At 46.0% G+C, this 25,070-nt stretch overlaps 1 protein-coding gene across 1 annotated transcript in view; it reads right to left on the reverse strand.

Annotated features, from left to right (window-relative positions):
- Nucleotides 1-1,681: 1,681 nt before the first annotated feature.
- The window catches only part of LOC122932848 (WD repeat-containing protein 49-like), a 190,342-nt gene continuing 166,953 nt past the window's right edge, over nucleotides 1,682-25,070 (reverse strand). The window contains exons 28-30 of the mRNA XM_044287488.1: nucleotides 23,427-23,617; nucleotides 22,604-22,707; nucleotides 1,682-2,657 (exon numbers count right to left, since the gene is read on the reverse strand). Of these exons, the coding sequence (XP_044143423.1) occupies nucleotides 2,489-2,657; nucleotides 22,604-22,707; nucleotides 23,427-23,617 (464 nt within the window). The 3' untranslated portion in view covers nucleotides 1,682-2,488. The remainder of the gene's footprint in view (nucleotides 2,658-22,603; nucleotides 22,708-23,426; nucleotides 23,618-25,070) is intronic.

A 25,070-nucleotide genomic window follows, 5' to 3' on the forward strand; every position in this document is an offset into this window, starting at 1 on the left:
CTGATAGCCAATGGCGTACATAGAGAAGTAAGGGCCCCATAGCAAGGATCAAACCAGGCCCCCCACACAGGACAGAAGGGTTTCTGCCTGAACCCTTTTCAATGACCCTTGGATAATTTTTCCCCTGCTTAATTTGCTAAAAGTTGTTCATTTTAGGGGGTAGAGTCCTGACCAAGTGTTCACCTCCAGTAGAAGAGGAGATAATCCCAACTAGGACTGGGCCCCATAGCAGTCTCATGGTCGGCCGCTATGGTAGTTACCCCCCTGCTGACACAGGGCAGGCTTTCCATGTTGAATTTCACCCTCTGTGTTGCGGGTGGAAATCTACAGCATAAATTGACACACTTTGGCTCTAACGTGCACTCCCTGCAGATTTTTACTTTGCTAGTACCGTAGAATGCACAATGTATACTTCAGATGGAAGTAGGTTTATGACCCGGCACATGGAGGGGGCAGCACACAGTGAAGTGTAAAAGAGGGAGAGACCTAAAACCGTCTAAAATGTCTGTTAGGCCTCATGCACACGACCGTTGTTGTGTTCAGTGTCCGTTGTTCTGTTATCTGTGATTTTCTGCGGACCCATTGACTTTTAATGGGTCCGTGGAAAATTTGGAAAATGCACAGTTTGTCATCCGTGTCCGTGATCCGTGTTTCCAGTCCGTGAAAAAAATAGGACCTATTCAAGTCAACGGGTCCGTGAAAAAACACGGATGCACACAAGATTGTCATCCATGTCCGTTTTTTTTTTTTTTCTATAATTTACAAGGCAAACTTGACTTACCGTAGATTTTTTTTTATTTTTAATTTTTATTTTAATTTTTTTTTCCCCCCACTTTCCTTCAAGTTTAGTGATCCTCCAAAAATCAAGGAAGACACATGGAAACAAAAACTGACACTGATCACGGAACCCCGTTTTGCGGACCGTAAAAAAATACTGTCATGTGCATGAGGCCTTACCCATAGCAACCAATCAGAGCAGCTTTTATTTATTTGTCATAGCAACCGATCAGCACTCAACTTCCACTTTTGTATAAAAAAAAAATTGTTATTAGTGATTGGTTGCCATTGGCAACAGGGCCAGTTTTTCTATTAGGGCCTAAGTCTACCAAAACTGGTGCAAGGAAAAGGTGAAGCAGTCGCTCATAGTAGTCATTCACATCCCAGCTCTCATTTGTCAGAGACACACTGTTGATACATCACCCTCATTATATGTGTTGCTTTTTTATATATATATATATATATATATATATATATATATATAAAAAGGGGTTCGCTTATGCACAGGCACCCCTGCCGATCCAGAGAAACTGAGTCCCACGTGAAGGAAGCGGTAGTGCCCATGTGTGACCACCGCTCTGTCTATGGGACTGACAAGTACAAGTGAATGGAGTGGTGGACACGCATGCACACTACTGCGCCGCCCACACAGTGGACTAAGGCACCTCTTTTCTGGTGGTTGGTGTTGGTCCCGCCAGTTGGACTCCCAGAGACCATACATTTATCACCTCAATTTAGTATTTTTTTTTTATTTTCAGATTCCAGTTTTATTCAATTTTGTGTTCAAATAATTTACTACAAGCACAACAGCAACACACATATTATACATAACAATCCATTATGTCAGAAAGAATCTAGAAATATTTATATTACTATTGCTTTAAAGGGGTTATTCGGGATAGGTCATCAGTATCAGAACTGCGAGGGTGCGACACCCGGTTCCCAGCCGATCAGCTGTAGCGCCTAAGCCTCTTCCTAGGCCAGTGACATCACGGTACATCGGTCACATGGCCTAGTTGCAGCTCAGCCCCATTCAAGTCAATGGGGCTGAGCTGCAATACCAAGCACTGCCACTATACAATGTATGGCGCTGTGCTTGGATAGCTGCTGGGAGCCTGCATCGTTCACCAGAGCTTCGGTAAGCAGAGCGGCTCCTCGAAACGGATGATCAGGGTGACGGTACTTGGACCCCCGCTGATGTGATAGTGATGACCTATCCTGAGGATAAGTCATCATTATCTTTTTCAAGAATAAACCCTTTAAACATTATTCCCCTAGGCCAGCAATGGTGGCACAGAGCGTCACTGCAGTAACATTGTGGTAATGGCCCCATGTTGCACCACTGCCTCCTTATGTGTTTGTAGTTAAAAAAAAAAAAAAAAAAAACATGTTTTTACCTGTAGATTAGTCACAATGGTGCAGCATTACCACTCCATGTGAATACACCCTTAGGTCTAAGGCTGCAACTCCACAGACATACATAAGTATGCCTGTGTTTTTGGGGTCAGACTTCACAAATTCAGACATACTTATTTAGACAGGCATGCTTGGAAGAGGTGTGCACTGATCGCTTCTGAACAACTCAAAGTGAAGACATTTCCTGTGTGAATTCTCTGTAATCCTTGGACCCACTATGAACTTGGCAGCGCTGTATACAGGGGCAGGTTTAAAATAAAGATGGTGTGGTTTTGTTTCTGCCGGTGGTCACATCTCAGGAAGTTCCATAGCTGTGAAATGGGTCAGTACCAGCTACAGACATATCCGGCTTTTCAAAAGTCTCAGAATTACTTTCCAGGTCAAAGTAGCGAAGCTTGTGAAATGCATTGGGTCCACCATGATCCAGAGGCTTGTGTGAGACGATGTATTTCTCATTGCGTAACCTGCAGAGCCAAATGTTAACAAGACATGAGTGAAGGGTTCCTGGTGGTGAAACATGGCCTAAGCAACTCTTTTCGAAAATAATTTCTATGATGTCACAATATGAAGATAATAATGTACCAGGAAGACGGGGCATCTATTATCAAAGCTGTTTATAAAGGTTTTCTTCACAAAACCTTTTGGGCACTTTTTTTAATCCAATTTTCTACACCAATTTTTTTTAAACCTTACATGTGTTTGTTGTTATGTTTTTATAGCATTTTTGTGTTTATTTTTTATTTTTTCCAAATAATTGTGTGTTTTAGTACATGTGTAAAACCAGCCTAAGGGTCTCTTTCCACACGTTGGTTGATTGCAGACGTGTGCTGTCCACCTTCTCCATGAACCGCTCATGTATCTATAGACTTTAATGTTGCCACACATCAGTGGTTTTCCACGGACCGTGGGTGTAGTGCCCTGCAGCAGGGAGTACTTTGACATTTTGGGACATTTGCCTATTTCCCCTATGCAAAGTTAAAACTTCTCTAGCATTCTGTAGAGAGAGAGCGAAAGGGACCGCTAGCTCAGGCCTTTCATCAGTATCAAACCCTTCTTCTGCCAGGGAGGAGACTGGAGAAGCCAGTTATCTGCCTCCCCTATATTATCTTGCACCTGAATTCCTCCAATAAAGAAGCACCCTGGTTACTGCAGACCCTGAGTCTCTGGACTTATTTCTAGTGTTGGGCGAGCATGTACGTGTGACATACTTGCAAGCACATATACCATTTAATATGCTCAAGGTGAGCAGTAAGGGACAGGGAAGTTGCTGCTGCTGCTGATGCTGCACGCAGAGGGCGTGGCGAAACTGTGCCTGCTGCCAGAGGACAAGAAACACACTCATCCACGATACCTAGCTTCATGTCCCAGTTTGCAGGGCGGCACAGGACACCACTCTCGAACTCACACCAGTGCGACGAGGTGGTCGGTTGGGTTGCAGCAGATAATGCTTCCAGTCAGTTAAGCACCACCCTGTCTTCCACAAAGTCCAGTGTCAGTAGCCAAGAGTATGGTCAACATAATCCTCACCCTGATCTTCCTTCCTCCCACCATGAAGAGTCTTGGCAAACAAGTGATCCCACACACAGATATTCCGAGGAGCTCTTTTCAGCGCCATTCCTTAATTTGGGCCTCTCCCCAATCCCGCTTGAAGAGGGACATGAGTAGATCTTGTGAACGGATTCCCAAACTCTTGAGCATCCACAGTCAGAAGAAGATGAGGGTGGGGAACGGCAATTAGTGTTTCACAAGGTGGATGATGATGATGAGACAGAGTTGCCAACAAGTCAAAGGCAATTAGTGTCTCAAGAGGTTGAGGATGAGACATAAGGGAGGTTCTTGTTAGGTGAACAAGTCAGGAGGATGACCAGAGTGAGGAATTAAAAGAGGTGGTGGACGATGAAATCACTGACCCAACCTGGGAAGGTGGCAAGCCAAGCGAGGACAGCAGTAAAGAGGGGGAGGGATCCGCAGCACTGCAACAGGCTGGAAGGGGCAGTGGGGTGGCAAAAGGGAGAAGGCGGGCCACACCAAACAGGCCCGCAACTGTTCCCCAGAGCACCCCCTTGCAGCAATCTCCCTTGCCAAAGGGTAAGTGTTCCACAGTCTGATGCTTTTTTGAGGAAAGTGCGGACGATAAAAGAATTGTCATTTGCAACCTGTGCCGTACCAAAATGAGCAGGGGTGTGAACACTAGCAACCTCACCACCACCAGCATGATCCACCACATGGCATCAAAGTACCCTAATAGGTGGGCCGAATGCCTGGGTCCACAATCAGTGTCTGCGGGTCACACCACTGCCTCCTCTTCCCCTCTGTAACGTGCTGGCCAATCCCCTGTCCAAAACGCAGGCCCAGATGCCTCCCGCCCTGCTCCTGGACCTTCACAAGCACCATCAGCTACCACATCCACTTATGTGTCCCAGCGCAGCATACAGATGTCCATACCCCAGGCCTTTGAGCGAAAGCGCAAATACCCAGCCACCCACCCACAGGCCATAGCACTAAATGCACACCTTTCCAAATTGCTGGCCCTGGAAATGTTGCCATTTGGGCTTGTGGACAGCCTGATGGTGGCAGACGTCCCTCGTTACTCAGTCCCCAGTCGCCACTATTTTTACCGGTGTGCCGTTCCCGCCTTACACCAGCATGTGTCCCATAACATCACCCGTGCCCTGACCAACGCAGTTATTGGGAAGGTCCACTTAACGACTGACACATGGACAAGTGCTTTTGGCCAGGGACGCTACATTTTCCTGACGGCACACTGGGTGAACATTGGGGAGGCCGGGAGTGAGTCGTACCCTGGGATGGCACAGGTGCAGGATTGCGGGCCCTACTTCCATCAGGATTTCTGCCACCACCTACATTAGTGGCTGCAACCCCCCCTTCTCCTCCACCTTCTCCTCCACTTCCACCTCTGAATTCTCATCTTGCATTACCAGTCAGCCATCAGTCAGTAGCTGGAAGCAGTGTAGCACTGCAGTGGGGAAGCGGCAACAGGCCGTGCTGAAACTAATTTGCTTAGGTGACAAACAGCACACCGCCGCAGAGCTGTGGCAGGGTACAAGGGATCAGACTGAGCTGTGGCTCTCGCCACTCAACCTACAACCAGGCATGATTGTGTCTGATAATGGTCGTAACTTGGTGGTGGCTTTGGAGCTCGGCAAGCTCACACATACCATGCCTAGCCCACGTGTTCAACTTAGTTGTTCAGCAGTTTCTCAAAACCTACCCCAATTTGCCTGAGCTACTGGTGAAGGTGCACCGCGTGTGTGCCCATTTCCAAAAGTCATCTACAGCTGCCGCCGGTCTTGCAATTGCCAGCTCACCGACTATTGTGCGACACAAGCACGTGCTGGAACTCCATGTTCCACATGTTGGCCAGGCTTTGTGAGCAGCAGAGGGCAGTAGTGGAATACCAACTGAAACATGGTCCTCGCCTTTCCAGTCAGCTTCCGCTCTTCAGAAGCAACAAGTAGGCATGCATGTCTGACCTTTGTGAGGTTTTACGCAACTTTGAGGAATCAACACAGATGGTGCGCTGCTCACAATGAAGGCTGACGCTTTGCATGTGGAAGAGGTGGAAATGGGGAAAAACAGTACACAGGGTGATAGCCAGACCACCCTCAGTTCGTCTTCTCAGCGCGAATTGGAGGAGGAGCAGGAGACTGTTGCCTCCGCTACAGAGGGGAGTACCCATAGCAGGTTTATTCCATCTGTTTAGTGTGGATGGGCCGAAGAGGATGAGGAGATTGAGAGTCATCCTCCTGATGAGGACAGCAAAGTCTTGTCTGTTGGGACTCTGGCACACATGGCTGACTTTATGTTATGCTGGCTTTCCCGAGACCCTCGCATTATACGCATTTTGGCCAACACCGATTACTGGTTGTTCACCTTTCTCGACGGCCGCTACAAAGAGAACTTTGCATCTCTCATTCCTGTGGTGGAGAAGACTAGCAAAATGGTGCAATACCAGAAGGTCCTTGTGGAAAAATTGCTCCAAAAATTCCCAGCTGACAACGCTGGCGGCAGAGTACGTAGTTCCTTGGGCAACCGAGGAGGGGAGACGAGGGGAACACACATCAGTTCCAACAGAGGCAGGGCAACACTCTCCAAGGCCTGTTACAGTTTCATGACACCCCGCCAGCAACCTCACCCTGATGCGCGGCCTAGTGTCACAAGGAGGGAAAAGTTGTGGAAGATGGTGAAGTAGTATGTAGCAGACTGCGTCAGCGAACCCTCTGTGCCTTACAACTATTGGCACGAACTGGCGCTTTACGCCTCGGAGGTGCTGGCCTGCCCTGCCGCCAGCGTTTTGTCAGAGCGGGTATTTAGTGCTGCTGGGGGCATAATAACTGATAAGGGCATCTGCCTGTCAACGGAAAATGCTGACAGGTTGACTCTTATAAAAATGAACAAGGCCTGGATTGCCCCTGACTTCTCTACTCCACCAGAGGAAAGCGACATAAAGACACTTTAAATGTGGCTTTTATGGTGTATTGAATACACAGTATTCCCATGCAAATCTTTCACCACAAAAAAGGGTATATAGTTCAATCTTCCTTTTCTCGTCCTCCTCCATCATATCAACATGCTTATTAGGCTGCCCTCGCTCCTAATGTTTTAGATGGTCAGATCAGCAGCAGACCCTCACCCCTAATGTTTTAGATAGTCAGATCAGCAGCAGGCAATCGCCCCTAATGTTTTAGATAGTCAGATCAGCAGCAGGCACTCGCCCCTAATGTTTTAGAGGGTCACCAGCAGGCCCTCGCCCCTGTTTTAGATGGTCAGATCAGCAGCAGACACTCGCCCCTTAATATTTTAGAGGGTCAGCTCAGCAGCAGACCCTCACCCCTAATGTTTTAGAGGGTCAGCTCAGCAGCAGACCCTCGCCCCTAATGTTTTAGATGGTCAGATCAGCAGCAGGCCCTTGTCCCTAATGTTTTTGAGGGTCACCAGCAGGCCATCAATCATAATTTTTCAAGGGTGTGTATGAGGCCCTCCTTTATGTGTAATAAAGAGTGTATTCGAGCGCCGGTTCCTTGTAATATTTGGCAGACCTTTCACTTAGTGCATAGGCTTTATGAGTGTAGGAGTCCTACTACCTGAACTATTGTACCACAATGTGAATGAGGCCCTCCTTTATGTGATATATAGGTTGTATCGGAGTGCCTCTTCCTTGTAATTTTTGGCAGCACTTGTACTTTATATACAAGTAAATATACAGGAAAGAATGTTTCCTAACAATTTTTCCTCTAAAATCGATTTTATCTTTAGTTTTGTGCGTATTATTGTCAGTCTGTAAAAGTGGCGTACTACTCGGACAACATCGTTCCCAGCAGCGACCTGGGAGTCCAAGATGCATCCAGACATCCTCCCCATGCTTTTCCAGTGGCATTTCCATCAATTTCTGACCTTTTCCTGTGAGCCAGACACCCTCCCTCTTCAGAGCAGGGGGTGCCTGGTTTAAAGGGTTTCTGTCATCACATAAATCGTTATCTAGCTGGCTGACATTAGCGATGTGCTAATGTCAGCAGAACAAATATGTATGACTTATATCTCGCTGCCTGCCGCCGTTTGCGCGAAATAATTACTTTTATAATATGCAAATGAGCCTCTAGGTGCTAGTGGGGCGTTGCTGCAGCACCTAGAGGCTCCGTCCTCTCACCGTTTGACATCCTCGGTCTCCTCCGTGCCCCGCAAATCCCGCACCTGATCCATTTTAGTATTAGGCGCAGTGAGTGAAGGACGCTCGCCTGCTGCAGTCTTTCACTCACTGCGCCTAACACCAAAATGGACGGCGCGGGATTTGCGGGGAACGGAGGAGACCGAGGATGTCAATCATCTTTACAAGGGCGTGACAAACGGTGAGAGGACGGAGCCTCTAGGTGCTGCAGCAACGCCCCACTAACACCTAGAGGCTCATTTGCATATTATAAAGTCATTATTTAGCGCGAACGGCGGCAGGCAGCGAGCTATAAGTCATACAGTTATGTTCTGCTGACATTAGCACATCACTAATGTCAGCCAGCTACATTTCTGATGACAGAAACCCTTTAATTCTCTGGTTCTCCCATTGACTTCCATCCTGCTCTGTAGAGCCCCCGAGCATCCCAAAGTGTTCTACTCGAGCACCCGAGCATCGAGCACTTTGGTGCTCGATCAACACTACTTACTTCCCTTTGGGGTGCACCACGACCTAACCATCCCTTCCGGAGAGCAGCAACACGTGGTAACACCTCGACAGTGTTCGGGGGACCCAGAGTAGAGTTGGGGCCACCCCAAACCCAGCTACTACATGGAGTCCATTGTAAAACCTCTGAAGCATGCAATAGCAGAGGTTGCTAGGCTACTGAGCTTTCATCTTTGTAATTAGATCAACATAGGCAACATCTTGCATCGTGATAAGAAACTGCAGGACATGTAGGTTATATCAATAACTGAGAACAGAACGTTTTCGCCATAGCAACTAAAAGGGAATAGACATTTTCTGAAGTGTACCAGCATAATGACAGAATCGTACTGCTTGAACATTTCTTACCCAGTGCATAGAAGGGTAAGTAATGGCATTGCATTCGAATATGACAGAAACAGACGTAGGATCCAGCGAATAAAATAAAAAAAATATTAATTTCTTCCATTAAAAACATGTACAAAGGTCGCTCCTGTACATAAGAACTGACGCGTTTCGACCTGTCTTAATTAGGGATGAGCGAATCAACTTTGGTTGAAACATCCGAAGTCGATTCGCATAATACTTGAATACTGTACGGAGCGAGTGCTCTGTACAGTATTAGAATGTATTGGCTCCTATAAGCCGCAGTTATTACTTTGGGAAGTCTTGTGAGTCTTCGCTTAATAACTTTATAAATCAATTTCTACTGTAAAAAAACATTTCACGAACTCGGGTTTGGTTCCAAGTTCGGAAAATGATTTTTTTACAGTAGAAATTGATTTATAAAGTTATTATTGGAAGTCTCACGAGACTTGGCAAAGTAATAACTTTGGCTCATAGGAGCCGGAGCGCTCGCTTTTGCTGACCCGTGTCATGGCTCGTGTGAACGTCAGGACTCTGTATTACACTTGCACTTTGCCCTCGTTAGTTCTCCTATCGGGATGGCTTTTAGTGTGTGTTTGGGAGGGGATGTTTTTGCATGCAAAAGGATGTTACCCGAGACTGGTTTTCTGACTGTGGAGGTCATGATAACCTGATCTGTTACTCCATATCATTTCAAATCTAAAAAAGTGATCTAATTTTTGTTGACCATATAGGTGAATTTTAAATGAAACTCTCATAATTAGGCCTCTTTCACACGACCGTATGTCTTTTTCAGTGTTTTGCGGCCATTTATTCCCAGATCCGTTGTTTAGTTTTTTGTTTCCGTTTCCATTCCGTTTTTCCATATGGAAGCTACAGTAATTTCATAGAAATAATTTTCAATGGATGGTTTCGCAAAAACTGAACAGATACGGAAGACATACGGAGTACATTCCGTATGTGTTCCATTTATTTCTTTTTTTGCGGACCCATCGACTTGAATGGAGCCATGGAACATGATTTTCGGGCAATAGGACATGTTTCCATCTTTCAATGGAACGGAAAAACTGAAAAACGAAAACGGAATGCATACGGAGTACATTCTGTTTTTTTTTTTGCGGAACCATTGAAATGAATGGTACCTTATACCAAACGCAAAAAAACGCCCGCAAACGGAAAAAAAAAAACAGTCGTGTGAAAGAGGCCTTATTCAGGTATTCGATAAAAAATGGTACATCAGAAACATCCTCCGCCAGATTAACAGCAGGTCATCGATGGAAAAAAACGCTTCCGTTTTGTCCCTATTCATTGTCAATGGGGACAAAACATAACTGAACAGAACAAAATGCTCCAAAATGCATTCCGTTCTGTTCTCACATCGGAGAGCAAAGCGCAGCATGTTGCGGTTTGCTTTACATCCTGAGATGCGGGGCAAGACGGATCCGTCATGACCCACAATGCAAGTCAATAGGGACGGGTCCATTTTCTCTGACACAATAGAAAATGGATCCGTCCCCCCCATTGACATGGAGTTCATGACAGATCCGTCTTGGCTATGTTAGGCTACTTTCACACTAGCGTTCGTCGGTCCGCTCATGAGCTCCGTTTGAAGGGGCTCACGAGCGGACCCGAACGCAGCCGTCCAGCCCTGATGCAGTCTGAATGGAGCGGATCCGCTCAGACTGCATCAGTCTGGCGGCGTTCAGCCTCCGCTCCGCTCGCCTCCGCACGGACAGGCGGACAGCTGAACGCTGCTTGCAGCGTTCGGGTGTCCGCCTGGCCGTGCGGAGGCGTGCGGATCCGTGCGGATCTGTCCAGACTTACAATGTAAGTCAATGGGGACGGATCTGTTTGAAGATGCCACAATATGGCTCAATCTTCAGGCGGATCCGTCCCCCATTGACTTTACATTGAAAGTCTGGACGGATCCGTACGAGGCTATTTTCACACTTAGCTGTTATATGCTAAAAATAATGCAGACGGATCCGTTCTGAACGGAGCCTCCGTCTGCATTATTATGATCGGATCCGTTCAGAACGGATCCGATCGAACGCTAGTGTGAAAGTAGCCTTACAGATAATGCAACCGGATCCGTTCATAACAGATGCAGACGGTTGTATAATCAGTAACTGAAGCGTTTTTGCTGAGCCCTGCCGGATCCAGCAAAAACGCTTGTGTGAAAGTAGCCTAAGTTTGCCAAAGAAGGTGAGTATTTGGCATCCATAGGTACACCTGTGTTTTGCAGGTAATATACTTGATTGAAAAGTAAAAACAAATGTTATTTTAAAAAAAATCAGTAAGGGTGGGTTATAACGGAATCCATAAGACAGAAGGACGGATCCGTTCTTCTGCCCATAGACGTATTATGACGGAATGCAAAAAAAGAAGCCTTTAAAAGGCATTCCATTTGCTTTCCGTCCTAATAGAAGTCTTTGGGAATCAAAACGGATCCGCCTTGGTCCCGTTATGCAAGACGGAAAACAAAGTCCTGTCGACAGGACTTTGTTTTCCGTCTTGCATAACTGGACCCAGACGGATCCATTATGCTTTCCCATAGACTTTTATTAGGACTGAAGCAAACGGAATGCCTTTTAAAGGCTTCTGTTTTGCATTCTGTCTGGGCATTCCGTTATTTTCCGTTATAACCATGTTATAGCGGAAAGCCATAACAGAATCCCTCCCTAACGCTAGTGTGAACCCACCCTAACTTCTAACATAAACTCTGTGAGGTCTGCTGTATAGGAACTATGTTGCTCCTGATGGTATTTAAGGACCTGCATAATGAAAACGTGTGGTAACGAAGGATATAGCACTGCGACATCACAACTTAACCACCAATCCTCCTTATGCCAGATTTTTTTTATGCAGATTGCATAAAACCTCTTTAGTGTCTTTAAGATACCCTGGTACTCTGCAAACCAGGGCCTGCAAAAGGCTGTCCAACCTTTGGAAGCCCGTAAATGACAGCTGTGACATTTCATTTACGGTCATATATTCACTCAGTTTCTGATCAATAACTCCGGGTCTAAGGCCATCAGTAAGTAACGGTGACATACATTTCAGTATTCTGCCCGTGGGATTACCTGATAATATTGTATACATATCAGGCGCTGATAACATCTTAGTAATCTGTGTCCATCACAACCACTGCGCCACCTTTATCCGCCATTTTGATAGTAATGGATTTTTACATTAAAGGGCAACGACATTGCCTGCGCTACATCTCCTGTATAACGTTTGCCCATCCGAAATATCAGTGACATTAAATGGGTTCTGCAGTTAGTTTTAATTGATGATCTATCCTCTGGATATATCATCAGCATCTGATCAGTGGAGGTCCAACACCCGGGACCCCTGCCGATCAGCTGTTTGAGAAGGCAGCGGCGCTCCAACAGCACCGCGGCCTTCTCACTGTTTACCGCTGACCCAGTGACATCACGACTAGCATCAACTGGCCTGGGCGGGGCTAAGCTCCATTCAAGTAAACAGAGCTTAGCCCCGCCCAGGCCATTGATACTAGTCGTGATGTCACTGGGCCTGCAGTAAACAGAGAGAAGGCCGCGGCACTACTGCCAGCGCCGCTGCCTTCACAAACAGCTGATCGGCAGGGGTCCCGGGTGTCGGACCCCCGCCGATCAGATGCTGATGATCTATCCAGAGTAAACTGCAGAACCTCTTAAAATACAGTACATCCACATGGTATGAATTTTTGCTCAGATATTAATATACAATTATATATATATATATATACACACACACACACACTGGATATTAAAAATCTACCCACCCCTGTCAAAATGTCAGGTTTCTGTGATGTAAAAAAATGAGACAAAGATAAATCATTTCAGATCTTTTTCCACCTTTAATGTGACCTATAAACTGTACAACTCAATTGAAAAACAAACTGAAATCTTTTAGGTGGAGGGAAGAAAACTTAAATAATGTGGTTGCATAACTGGGGATGTAGCTGTGTTCAGGATTAGGCCTCATGCACACGACCGTTGTGTGCATCCGTGGCCGTTGTGCCGTTTTCCATTTTTTTTCACGGACCCATTGACTTTCAATGGGTCCGTGGAAAAATCGGAAAATGCACCGTTTGGCAGCCGCATCCGTGATCCGTGTTTCCTGGCCGTGAAAAAAATATGACCTGTCCTATTTTTTTCACAGCCAACGGTTCACGGACCTATTCAAGTCAATGGGTCCGTGAAAAATCACTGATGCACACAAGATTGTCATCCGTGTCCGTGATCCGTGTCCGTTTTTTCCTATCATTTCAATGGCAAACTTGACTTAGATTTTTTTTTCATTTTTCATGTTCGTGGATCCTCCAAAAATCAAGGAAGACCCACGGACAAAAAAACGGTCACGAATCACGGACCTACGGACCCTGTTTTTGCGGGCCATGAAAAAATACTGTCGTGTGCATGAGGCCTAAAGCAATCACATTCAAAATCATGTTAAATAGGAGTCAGCATACACCTGCCATCATTTAAAGTGCCTCTGATTAACCCCAAATAAAGTTCAGCTGCTCTAGTTGGTCTTTCCTGAAATTTTCTTAGTCGCATCCCACCGCAAAAGCCATGGTCCACAGAGAGCTTCCAAAGCATCAGAGGGATCTCATTGTTAAAAGGTATCAGTCAGGAGAAGAGTACAAAAGGCTTTCCAAGGGATCAGATATACCATGGAACACAGTGAAGACGAGTGGAGAAAATATGGCACAACAGTGACATTACCAAGAACTGGACGTCCCTCCAAAATTTATGAAAAGACGAGAAGACAACTGGTCTGGGAGGCGACCAAGAGGCCTACAGCAGCATTAAAGGAGCTGCAGGAATATCTGGCAAGTTCTGGCTGTGTGGTACATGTGACAACAATCTCCCGTATTCTTCATATGTCTCGGCTATGGGGAAGAGTGGTAAGACTAAAGCCTTTTCTTACGAAGAAAAACATCCAAGCCAGGTTACATTTTGCAAAAACACATCTGAAGTCTCCCAAAAGCATGTGGGAAAAGGTGTTATGTTCTGATGAAACCAAGGTTGAACATTTTGGCCATAATTCCAAAAGATATGTTTGGCGCAAAAACAACACTGCACATCACCAAAAGAACAATATACCCACAGTGAAGCATGGTGGTGGCAGCATCTTGCTTTGGGGCTGTTTTTCTTCAGCTGGAACTGGGGACTTGGTTAAGCTAGAGGGAATTATGAACAGTTCCAAATACCAGTCAGTATTGGCACAAAACCTTCAGGCTTCTGCTAGAAAGCTGAACATGAAGAGGAACTTTATCTTTCAGCATGACAACGACCCAAAGCATACATCCAAAAGATTAAAGTTTTGGAAAGGCCCAACCAGAGCCCAGACCTGAATCTGATTGAAATTCTGTGGGGTGATCTGAAGAGGGCTGTGCACAGGAGATCCCCTCGCAATCTGACAGATTTGGAGTGATTTTGCAAAGAGTGGGCAAATCTTGCCAAGTCAAAATTTGCCATGCTGATAGACTCATACCCATAAAGACTGAGTGCTGTAATAAAATCAAAAGGTGCTTCAACAAAGTATTAGTTTAAGGCCTCATGCACACGACCGTTGTGTGCATCCGTGGCCGTTGTGCCGTTTTCCGTTTTTTTTCGCGGACCCATTGACTTTCAATGGGTCCGTGGAAAAATCGGAAAATGCACCGTTTTGTAGCCGAGGCCGTGATCCGTGTATCCTGTCCGTCAAAAAAATATGACCTGTCCTATTTTTTTTACGGACAACGGTTCACGGACCCATTCAAGTCAATGGGTCCGTGAAAGAACACGGATGCACACAAGATTGGCATCCGTGTCCGTGATCCGTGGCCGTAGGTTGCTTTCATACAGACGGATCCGAAGATCCGTCTGCATAAAAGCTTTTTCTGATCTAAGTTTTCACTTCGTGAAAACTCATTTCCGACAGTATATTCTAACACAGAAGCGTTCCCATGGTGATGGGGACGCTTCTAGTTAGAATACACTGCAAACTTTGTACAAGACTGCCCCCTGCTGCCTGGCAGCACCCGATCTCTTACAGGGGGATATGATAGCACAATTAACCCCTTCAGGTGCGGCACCTAAAGGGGTTAATTGTACTATCATATTCCCCTGTAAGAGATCAGGGCTGCCAGGCAGCAGGGGGCAGACCCCCCCCCTCCCCAGTTTGAATATCGTTGGTGGCACAGTGTGCGCCCACCATCGCCCCCCCTCCCTCCCTCTATTGTAATAAATCGTTGGTGGCACAGTGTGCCCCCACCATCGCCCCCCCTCCCTCCCTCTATTGTAATAAATCGTTGGTGGCACAGTGTGCCCCCACCGTCGCCCCCCCTCCCTCCCTCTATTGTATTAAATCGTTGGTGGCACAGTGTGCCAACCACCATCGCCCCCCCCTCCCTCTATAGCAGTAACATTGGTGGCAGTGTGCGGTCTCCCATTCTGTCTGTGAACGGCCGGGAGCTCCTCCTACTGGTAAGTGACAGTTCTTTAGCAATGCGCCGCACAGACCTTTCACTTACCAGTAGGAGGAGCTCCCGGCCGTTCACAGACATCGCAGCAGCAAGCAAGTAACTATGAATCTTCTACAATTGTACTATTGCTAAGTAACCATGGCAACCAGGGCTGCAGTAGCGTCCTGGTTGCCATGGTTACCGATCGGAGCCCCAGCGATTAAACTGGGACTCCGATCGGAACTCCGCTGCCACCAATGATGAGGGGGGGGGGGGGGAATGGGAGACCGCACACTGCCACCAATGTTACTGCTATAGAGGTAGGGGGGGGGCGATGGTGGGCGCACACTGTGCCACCAACGATTTAATACAATAGAGGTAGGGGGGGCGATGGTGGGCGCACACTGTGCCACCAACGATTTAATACAATAGAGGGAGGGAGGGGGGGGGCGATGGTGGGCGCACACTGTGCCACCAACGATTTATTACAATAGAGGGAGGGAGGGGGGATATTCAAACTGGGGAGGGGGGGGGGGCTGCCCCCTGCTGCCTGGCAGCCCTGATCTCTTACAGGGGAATATGATAGTACAATTAACCCCTTTAGGTGCCGCACCTGAAGGGGTTAATTGTGCTATCATATCCCCCTGTAAGAGATCGAGTGCTGCCAGGCAGCAGGGGGCAGTCTTGTACAAAGTTTGTAGTGTATTCTAACCTGAAGCGTCCCCATCACCATGGGAACGCCTCTGTGTTAGAATATACTGTCGGATCTGAGGTTCACGAAGTAGCTCATATCCAACAGTATATTCTAACATAGAGGCGTTCCCATGGTGATGGGGACGCTTCAAGTTAAAATATACCATCGGATTGGAGAAAACTCCAATCCGATGGTATAAAAGAACTCCAGACTTTACATTGAAAGTCAATGGGGACGGATCCGTTTGAAATGGCACCATATTGTGTCAACATCAAACGGAACCGTCCCCATTGACTTGCATTGTAATTCAGGACGGATCCGTTTGGCTCCGCACGGCCAGGCGGACACCAAAACGACTTTTTTTTCATGTCCGTGGATCCTCCAAAAATCAAGGAAGACCCACGGACGAAAAAACGGTCACGGATCACGGACCCACGGACCCCGTTTTTGCGGACCGTGAAAAAAAACTGTTGTGTGCATGAGGCCTAAGGGTGTGCACACTTATGCAACCATATTATTTTATTTTTTTATTTTTTCTTCCCTCCACCTAAAAGATTTCAGTTTGTTTTTCAATTGAGTTGTACAGTTTATAGGCCACATTAAAGAGAACCTGTCACCAGGATTTGGGGTATAGAGCTGAGTACATGGGTTGCTAGATGGCCGCCAGCACATCCGCAATATGCAGTCCCCATAGCTCTGTGTGCTTTTATTGTGTAAAAATAACGATTTGATAGATATGCAAATTAACCTGAGATGAGTCAGAGCTTGAAAATATGACTCTTCTCTGGTCACACAAGTAAGATATGACTCTTTTATTTTAATTTGCATATGTATCAAATCGGTTTTTTTACACAATAAAAGCACAGAGAGCTATGGGGACTGGGTATTGCGGGTGTCCTAGCAGCCATCTAGCAACCCATGTCCTCAGCTCTATACCCAAAATCCCGGTGACAGGTTCCCTTTAAAGGTGGAAAAAGTTCTGAAATAATTTATCTTTGTCTCATTTTTTTACATCACAGAAACCTGGACATTAGACCAGTGGAAATCTGTGCTTTGGTCTGATGAGTCCAAATTTGAGATCTTTGGTTCCAACCACCGTGTCTTTGTGCGATGCAGAAAAGGTGAACGGATGGACTCTACATGCCTGGTTACCACCGTGAAGCATGGAGGAGGAGGTGTGATGGTGTGGGGGTGCTTTGCTGGTGACACTGTTGGGGATTTATTCAAAATTGAAGGCATACTGAACCAGCATGGCTACCACAGCATCTTGCAGCGGCATGCTATTCCATCCGGTTTGTGTTTAGTTGGACCATCATTTATTTTTTAACAGGACAATGACCCCAAACACACCTCCAGGCTGTGTAAGGGCTATTTTACCATGAAAGAGCGTGATGGGGTGCTGCGCCAGATGACCTGGCCTCCACAGTCACCGGACCTGAACCCAATCGAGATGGTTTGGGGTGAGCTGGACCGCAGAGTGAAGGCAAAAGGGCCAACAAGTGCTAAGCATCTCTGGGAACTCCTTCAAGACTGTTGGAAGACCATTTCAGGTGACTACCTCTTAAAGCTCATCAAGAAAATGCCAAGAGTGTGCAAAGCAGCAATCAAAGCAAAAGGTGGCTACTTTGAAGAACCTAGGATATGACATATTTTCAGTTGTTTCACACTTTTTTGTTATGTATATAATTCCACATGTGTTAATTCATAGTTTTGATGCCTTCAGTGTGAATCTACAATTTTCATAGTCATGAAAATAAAGACAACTCTTGGGATGGGAAGGTGTGTCCAAACTTTTGGTCTGTACTGTATATATATAATATTTATTTTTATTTGTACCTTTGTCTCTCTAAGGTATTTGTCTACATAAGATCCAGAAACTTTCCTTAATTTATGCCATTTTTTCTTTTGTTTCCGTCCTGCCGCAAGTGTGAAAGTAGCCTTACTCCTTGGTTGAACTTGACGGATTTATGTGTCCTTTTTATCATAATAATGGCATTTATGGAGTTAAATGAGCAAATGAGCAGGACTTGAAGCAATCAGCTCTAGAGGCAGGGGCGTAGCTAAAGGCTCATGGGCCCCGGTGCAAGAGCTCAGCTTGGGCCCCCCTTCCCTCAGTGGCCAGGGGCAGGGAAGCACATAGGCTTCGTGCTGCCTGAGGCAAAAATTTAAATGCCCCCCCATGCCAAATTCTTGACCTAACCCCTTCCCTCCAGTCAGAGGTGTAACTTGACCAGCATGCACTTTCTATAATACTGGTGTCTTCTTATGTGGCACAAGTCTTTTTGCGCCCCCTCAGGCTCCTGGGCCCGGTAGCTACCTCTGCACCCCCTATAGCTACGCCCCAGTCTAGAGGTGTATTAGGGCTCATGCACACAACAGTATGGCTTTTTCAGTGTTTTGCGGTCCGTTTTTAACGGATCCGTTGTTTCCTTTCCGTTTTTTCGTTCCTTTTTTTCCGTATGCCAGATACAGTAATTACATAGAAAAAATTGGGCTGGGCATAACATTTTCAATAGCTGGTTCAGCAAAAACAGAACGGATACAGAAGACATATGGATGCATTTCCGTATGTGTTCAGTTTTTTTGGCGGACCCATTGACTTGAATAGAGCCAAGCACCGTGATTTGCAGACAAGAATAGGACATGTTCTATCTTTTCACGGTACGGAAATACGGAAATACTGAAACGGAATGCACACAGAGACACTTCAGTTTTTTTTTGCTGAACCATTGAAATGAATGGTTAAGTATATGTACCGCATACTGAACTAAAAAAACGGCCAGTATACTGAACGCAAAAAAAAATACTGTCGTGTGCATGAGCCCTTAGGCTGTATGTCGTAGTTTTATTCCGGCCGCCTCTCGGCATTTTTGCCATGCTGCCGCCGGAACTCCGGCCTGCCCCTATTATAGTCAATGGGGCCGAAGCTGTAGTCCAGGGGCACGCATGCACGAGCGGCAGCACGGATCCGACAGGCTGTTCACCCGGCGGAACAGCCTGCTGGAGTTCCTTGCCGCTAGTGTGAAAGTACTCTTACACAGCCTCAGTTTTCACAGTCCCTTTAAATAGCTATTCATTCCTAGCCATGCTTCTCATTTCATTTTACTTGATCTATGATCTAGGCTACTTTTACACTAGCGTTTTTACTGAATTTGGCAGGGTTCAGCAAAAACGCTTCTATTACTGATAATACAACCATCTGCATCCGTTATGAACGGATCCGGTTGTATTATCTGTAACATAGCCAAGTCATAAAAAACGTCTTGCTCCGCATCCCATGATGGAAAGAAAACCACAGCATGCTGCAGTTTGCTCTCTGGTATGAGAACGGAACGGAATGCATTTTGGAGCATTATGTTCCATTTAGTTTTGTTTTGTCCCCATTGACAATGAATGGTGACAAAACGGAAGCTTCTTTTCCAGTATTGAGACCCCATGACGGATCTCAATACCGGAAAATATTAACGCTAGTAGCCTAAGACCTGTACAGGTCAAAACGCGTCAGTCCTTATGTACAGGAGGGACCTTTGTACATGCTTTTAATGGAAGAAATAAATAATTTATTTTATTTTATTCGCTGGATCCTACGTCTGTTTCTGGAATTACTGCAGGGTGTGAATACCAGATCTGTGCTGAATTAGTCAATTGACCTCTCCACCAGAGAGCTGGACACTGCTGTTTTCTCTTAAGATTAGAATATGACACCAGTTATTGATTGGCTGGGGTCTGATTGGAAAGACTCCCACCGATCTCAATAATGAATAGCAGGAAGTGCTAGCTGTGTGCTGCGGCTCCCGGGTACCTTCACCATAGGCCTATTCACTGGAAGTCAGTTCCCTGAACAGTAAGTGCTGTGCAAGATAATTGCCTAGTGGCCATTAATACACGTTCAATAGCTGTCGTTTGGCTGATAGCTATCTCTCCTGACTCTCCATCACATATATATTCAGTTTGGCCCACATCTATCTCTACCGACTCCCCGACACATGTACATGTTTGGTTTTGGCCAAAAGTGTATGTGTATTTAATAGGGAAAACTGAGAAAGATTCTGCCAGGCCCTTGCATCATCTGTTGAGGGAAAGTCAGAGGCTCCCTATACACATTAGACTGTCGGCAAAACCTGCCATTCTCAGCGGGTTTGGCCAACAATGGGGTCCTTAAGAGAATTTGTTTCCCTTCACCCTTTGGTCTGACGCAGGTCCAGGGGTAGAACTTGACACCAAGCTATGTAGTACTGTGCAGTATACTGTATGGCAAGATGTCCAAAAACTACAAGCTGATCTGGACACTCTGAATGTTTGGGCATCCACTTGGAAAATGAGGTTCAATGTGGATAAATGTTAAGTTATGCACCTGGGTACAAATAATTTGCGTGCAGCATATGTCCTGGGGGGAGGGTAACACTGGGAGAGTCACTTGTGAGAAGGTGTCATTGTAGATCGTAGATAAAATAACAGCACACAATGTCAATCAGCTGCTTCTAAGGCTACCAGCGCGGGGTAGGGATGTAATATTAACCACTTTACAAAGCGCTGGTGCGGCCTCATCTGGACTATGCAGTTCAGTTCTGGGCACCAGTACATAGAAAGGATGCACTGCAGCTGGAAAAAGTACAGAGGAGAGCAACTAAACTGATAAGGGGCATGGGGGGTCTTAGTTATGAAGAAATATTAAAAGAATTACATTTATTTAGTCTTGAGAAGAGACGTCTAAGGGGGGGACATGATTAACCTGTCCAAGTATATAAATGGGCCATACAATGAAAAACTGTTCCATATAAAATGCCCTCAAAAGACAAGGGGGCACTGCCTCCGACTGGAGAAGAAAAAGTTCAGTCTCCAGAAGCGTCAAAGCTTCTTTACTGTAAGAACTGTGAATCTGTGGAATAGACTTCCTCAGGGCGTGGACACAGCAAGAACAGTGGACAGTTGTAAAAAGGGTTTAGATGAATTCTTAAAAGTAAAGGACATTAATGCCTCTGAAAATGCGTAGAAATCTCGGTGTCACTCCCCTTTTCTAAAATTCACATCCCCTCTTAGGCTACTTTCACACTTGCGGCAGGACGGATCCGACATGCTGTTCGCCATGTCGGATCCTTCCTGCGGATATTTTGCCATGCCGCCGGACCGCCGCTCCGTCCCCATTGACTATAATGCGGACGGGGGCGGAGCTCCGGCGCAGCACGGCGGTGCACAGCGAAAGGCCGCCGGACTAAAATTACTGCATGTCAGGCTTTTTAGTCTGGAGGCTTTCGCCGTGCACCGTCGTGCTGCGCCGGAGCTCCGCCCCCGTCCCCATTATAGTCAATGGGGACAGAGCGGCGGAATGGCCGCAGGACGGATCCGACATGGTGAACAGCCTGTCGGATCCGTCCTGCCGCAAGTGTGAAAGTAGCCTTACTCCTTGGTTGAACTTGACGGATTTATGTGTCCTTTTTATCATAATAACTATGCAACTACTGTTTGTAACTTTAACCTATCCTAATGTTTGGCATATTCTAGTGACATACTATACCATTATATTACATTATAGGAACAACCCTCTATGGGAAAAAAGCATGAGAGGTAGAGGGGATGGGCTTCCAGAAGGAGAAATCTGTTAGGCCTATGACTAGTTTGTTTTACCAATTGTCTGGACTTCCACTGTCCTGTTGTTACATGCTGTAGACTAGGGGGGTCATTTATCAAACTGGTGTAAAGTAGAACTGGCTTAGTTGCCCATAGCAACCAATGAGATTCCACCTTTCATTTTCCAAAGAAGCTCTGAAAGGTATGCCTTTGTTGGCCAAGTCTTTTGTGCTGTCCACAAGGAGGTCCTGTCCATAAAATGGCTGCTGATGGACCACACACATCACTCAGTCTTCTCCATCATACTTTGCACCTGCCGTCTGCATTGTTGGGAGTTTAGTGCAGTGGGGGATATTTATCAAAATCGGTCCTAAGGAAAAGATTCCACCTTTCATTTTTCAGAGCGCCTTTGGAAAAAGAAAGGATCAAATTGATTGCTTGCTATAGTTTGCGACTAAGCCAGTTTTACTTTGCACCCAGTTTTAATACATCTATTGCAATGTGTTTGAATGGAGGAGGCTGAGTAATGTGTCTGGTCACATGACCCTCCATCAGCGGCCATCTTATGGACAGGACCTCTATGCAGACAGCCCAGATCTGCCCAACAAGGGGACATAGCATAACAAATATAGCAAATGGCACAGAATATTGACAAAGGTTAAATTAGTGTCATATAGTCATCTTACATACATATTGGTCACAAGTAGCCAGAAAATGGCCGACCCCTTTAAGTGAATTTATTAGTTTTCTGAAAATGTCAACGTCTGTCCACTGCCGCTCTATTCAACTCTATGGGACTGCCGAAGATAGTTGAGCACAGCGCTCGGCTACTTCTAGCAGCCCTATAGAGAATGAATAGAGCGGCTCGACCAGCCGCTCCATTCATTTAGGGCATGTTGCAAAACTACAACTACCAGCATGCCCTAATAGCTGTAGACTGTGCAGGCATGCTGGGAGTTGTAGTTTTGTAAGAGCTGGAGGGCTGCAGGTTGGGTATTCCTGATTGGCACGGTGGAAATGTCGCTGGTAACGCATCTATGGAGTCAATGTCAACACACATCTACTGAGCCAAGTGAGCTCTTTTAAGGTATAGGTGCAGAAACATTTTCAGAAAGGACACCCTCTGGAAATCCTGTCACATTGGACGTCTCACCGTTTTCCATTGCCATGAGAGAGATCCTGCTTGATGATTTCCTCTTGGATATCTTCTTCGGTTACAGTTAGCAGTAAGGGTTTTGCATTGTAGCTTATTTCATTCTGCAAAATACATCACAGTACTATAAAATGGGAGAGTCAAGTGCACAGAGGCAATATAAAAGAATGATATTGCTAATTAGAGGCCTTAATGAGAGCCACGCATGAACTAGATGGTGGATATTTATTAAGGCAATGTGTTTTTCTGTAATTCCTAAGGCATCGTTCAGTGCAGAGTGTGCATGGTGAAGAGGTGACACCCATAGTAAAAAAAATATATATAAATTTCACCCCTGCTGTTGCTTGTATAACCCTAACCTTCCCCATCCTAGGACAAGACCATCTAGTAACTGCTGCCTACCTCCTTGGTAGAAGAGAAGATGGAGATGTTCACGCTGGTGTCAAGGCTTCCATTAAAGGGGTTGTCCCATGTCGGGTTTTCATGGTTGAGATGGGGATAACTAATAATAGCCAGCCAGGGGAAGCGGAGTTACAATAACTCAGGAGTAGCACGCTGTTTGTGTATTGGTGTAGCTCCCATTCACCGCTTAAGGAGCTATGGAAACTGTGGAGCGTAGACCACTCAGATGTTTCCACAAGTCCATCCATCCTGGCTGGCACTATGGTTGATCCCATCTTAGCCATGAAAAGCCAATATAAGACAAACAGTTTAATAATGAATATCATTATGCCAGATCTGGTCTACTACCTACACTGCTGCTCCCTGTGCCTATTCCTGAATCCTCATATTTTAAATATTAACTATTTTTTGTTCTCCAGACCTTTATATCTGATGATTCTTTTGGTTCCTCTTTTTCTTGAGAAGCATTTTCCTCTGGTTCGTTTGTGGGCTCCTCCAGCACAGGGTGCACGGGCATGCTCTCCGGGTCAATGAGGATTTCATATGGCACCATGGGATGTTTCCAAGACGCTGGGGTAAATACCTCCCATGGATCTGCCTGGCCAAATGTTCCTGGAATAATATATGAGATATCAGTATACGCTCTACAATAGGGTTCATCAACTCCGGTCCTCAGGGCTCACCTGCCGGTCACGTGCTCAGGATTTCCTTAGTATTGAGCAGGTGATATAAGTAGTGTCACTGCATCAGGACTTACCACAGGAACCCATTTAAAGTGAATGGGTCCACGATCCGCTGCGGCTGCCCCACGGTGGGTGTTCGTGCATTGCGGTCTGCATTTTGCGGGCCGCAGCACGGACACGGGGCGCACACATTCATAATGGCTGCTTTAGTTGGATTCAGTGGCAGGAAATGTCATGTCATGGATTTGCCACTGTCTTGTAATAAACACTTTTGTGTATTACTGGGTCTCTCTGGGGCAGGGATGATATATGCCCTTGTAGGACAATTTACTTCTCATTTGGCTTAAAGAGAACCTTTCACCGCTCCTGACAGGTCTGTTTAATAGCTTCACGCATTCCCCATGTAATAACAATTCTGGAGCATCTATTCTTATGGCTCTATGTTTTGTCATTTCTCTATTATTTCTACTAGAAGTTATGAATGAATTTCTAGCAGTCTGCAGTAAGGGTACAGAGGGGTGGTAACCAGTTGGGGGGGGGGGGGGTGTACCTGCACAGACTGACTCTATCCAATCAGAGCTGCCATTGTCACACTGTGCAGGTACACCCCCCAACCGGTTACCTCCCCTCTGTACCCTTACTGCAGACTGCTAGCAATTCATTCATAACTTCTAGTAGAAATAATAAAGGAATGGCACAACATACAGACATAAGAATAGATGCTCCAGAATTGTTATTACATGGGGAATGCATGGGGCTATTAAAACAGACATGCCAGGAGTGGTGACAGGTCCTCTTTAAAGTGGTTGATGACCTCATCAATATCAGATTGGTGGGGGTCTGGCATCCTCGATGCTCAGTTGTTTTTGGCAGCCACCAAAACCTATACACAGAGAACGGAGCCGGACGCTCAGCTCCATTCTCTGTATAGTGTCCATGGCTGGTTACTGCAGTTCGGCTCCCATTCCAAGTGAATTTGCACCTGGGCTGCAGTAACCCAGTATGGGCACTACTCGGGGAATGGAGATGTGCTTCCAGCACAGTTAGTTCTGACAGCTACCAAAAACAGCTGATCGTGGCCCTCCCACTGATCTGATATTGAAGATATCAATATCAACAACCTGAAAAAAATTTGCTAAGCATACATAGAAATATATGTCTCAATTTGAGCTTTGTTTAGTCCATGTCCCTGCATCATCCTTGAGTGGGGTACCATGTCAAGATCAAAGGCCACACCCGTAAGTGTCCATGGTGAGGACAGCTGTAATACAGCGCCCCCTTATGACGGTTCTGACAGCTTGCGTGCACTTTTAGTCTTGTGAAGCTCCTCATTAGCTGGTTTTGCACTAGCAGTAAGAGGTTTTACCATTCATATTACTGTC

The sequence above is a fragment of the Bufo gargarizans genome, chromosome 3 (assembly GCF_014858855.1).
Source record: "Bufo gargarizans isolate SCDJY-AF-19 chromosome 3, ASM1485885v1, whole genome shotgun sequence".
Classification (NCBI taxonomy): domain Eukaryota; kingdom Metazoa; phylum Chordata; class Amphibia; order Anura; family Bufonidae; genus Bufo; species Bufo gargarizans.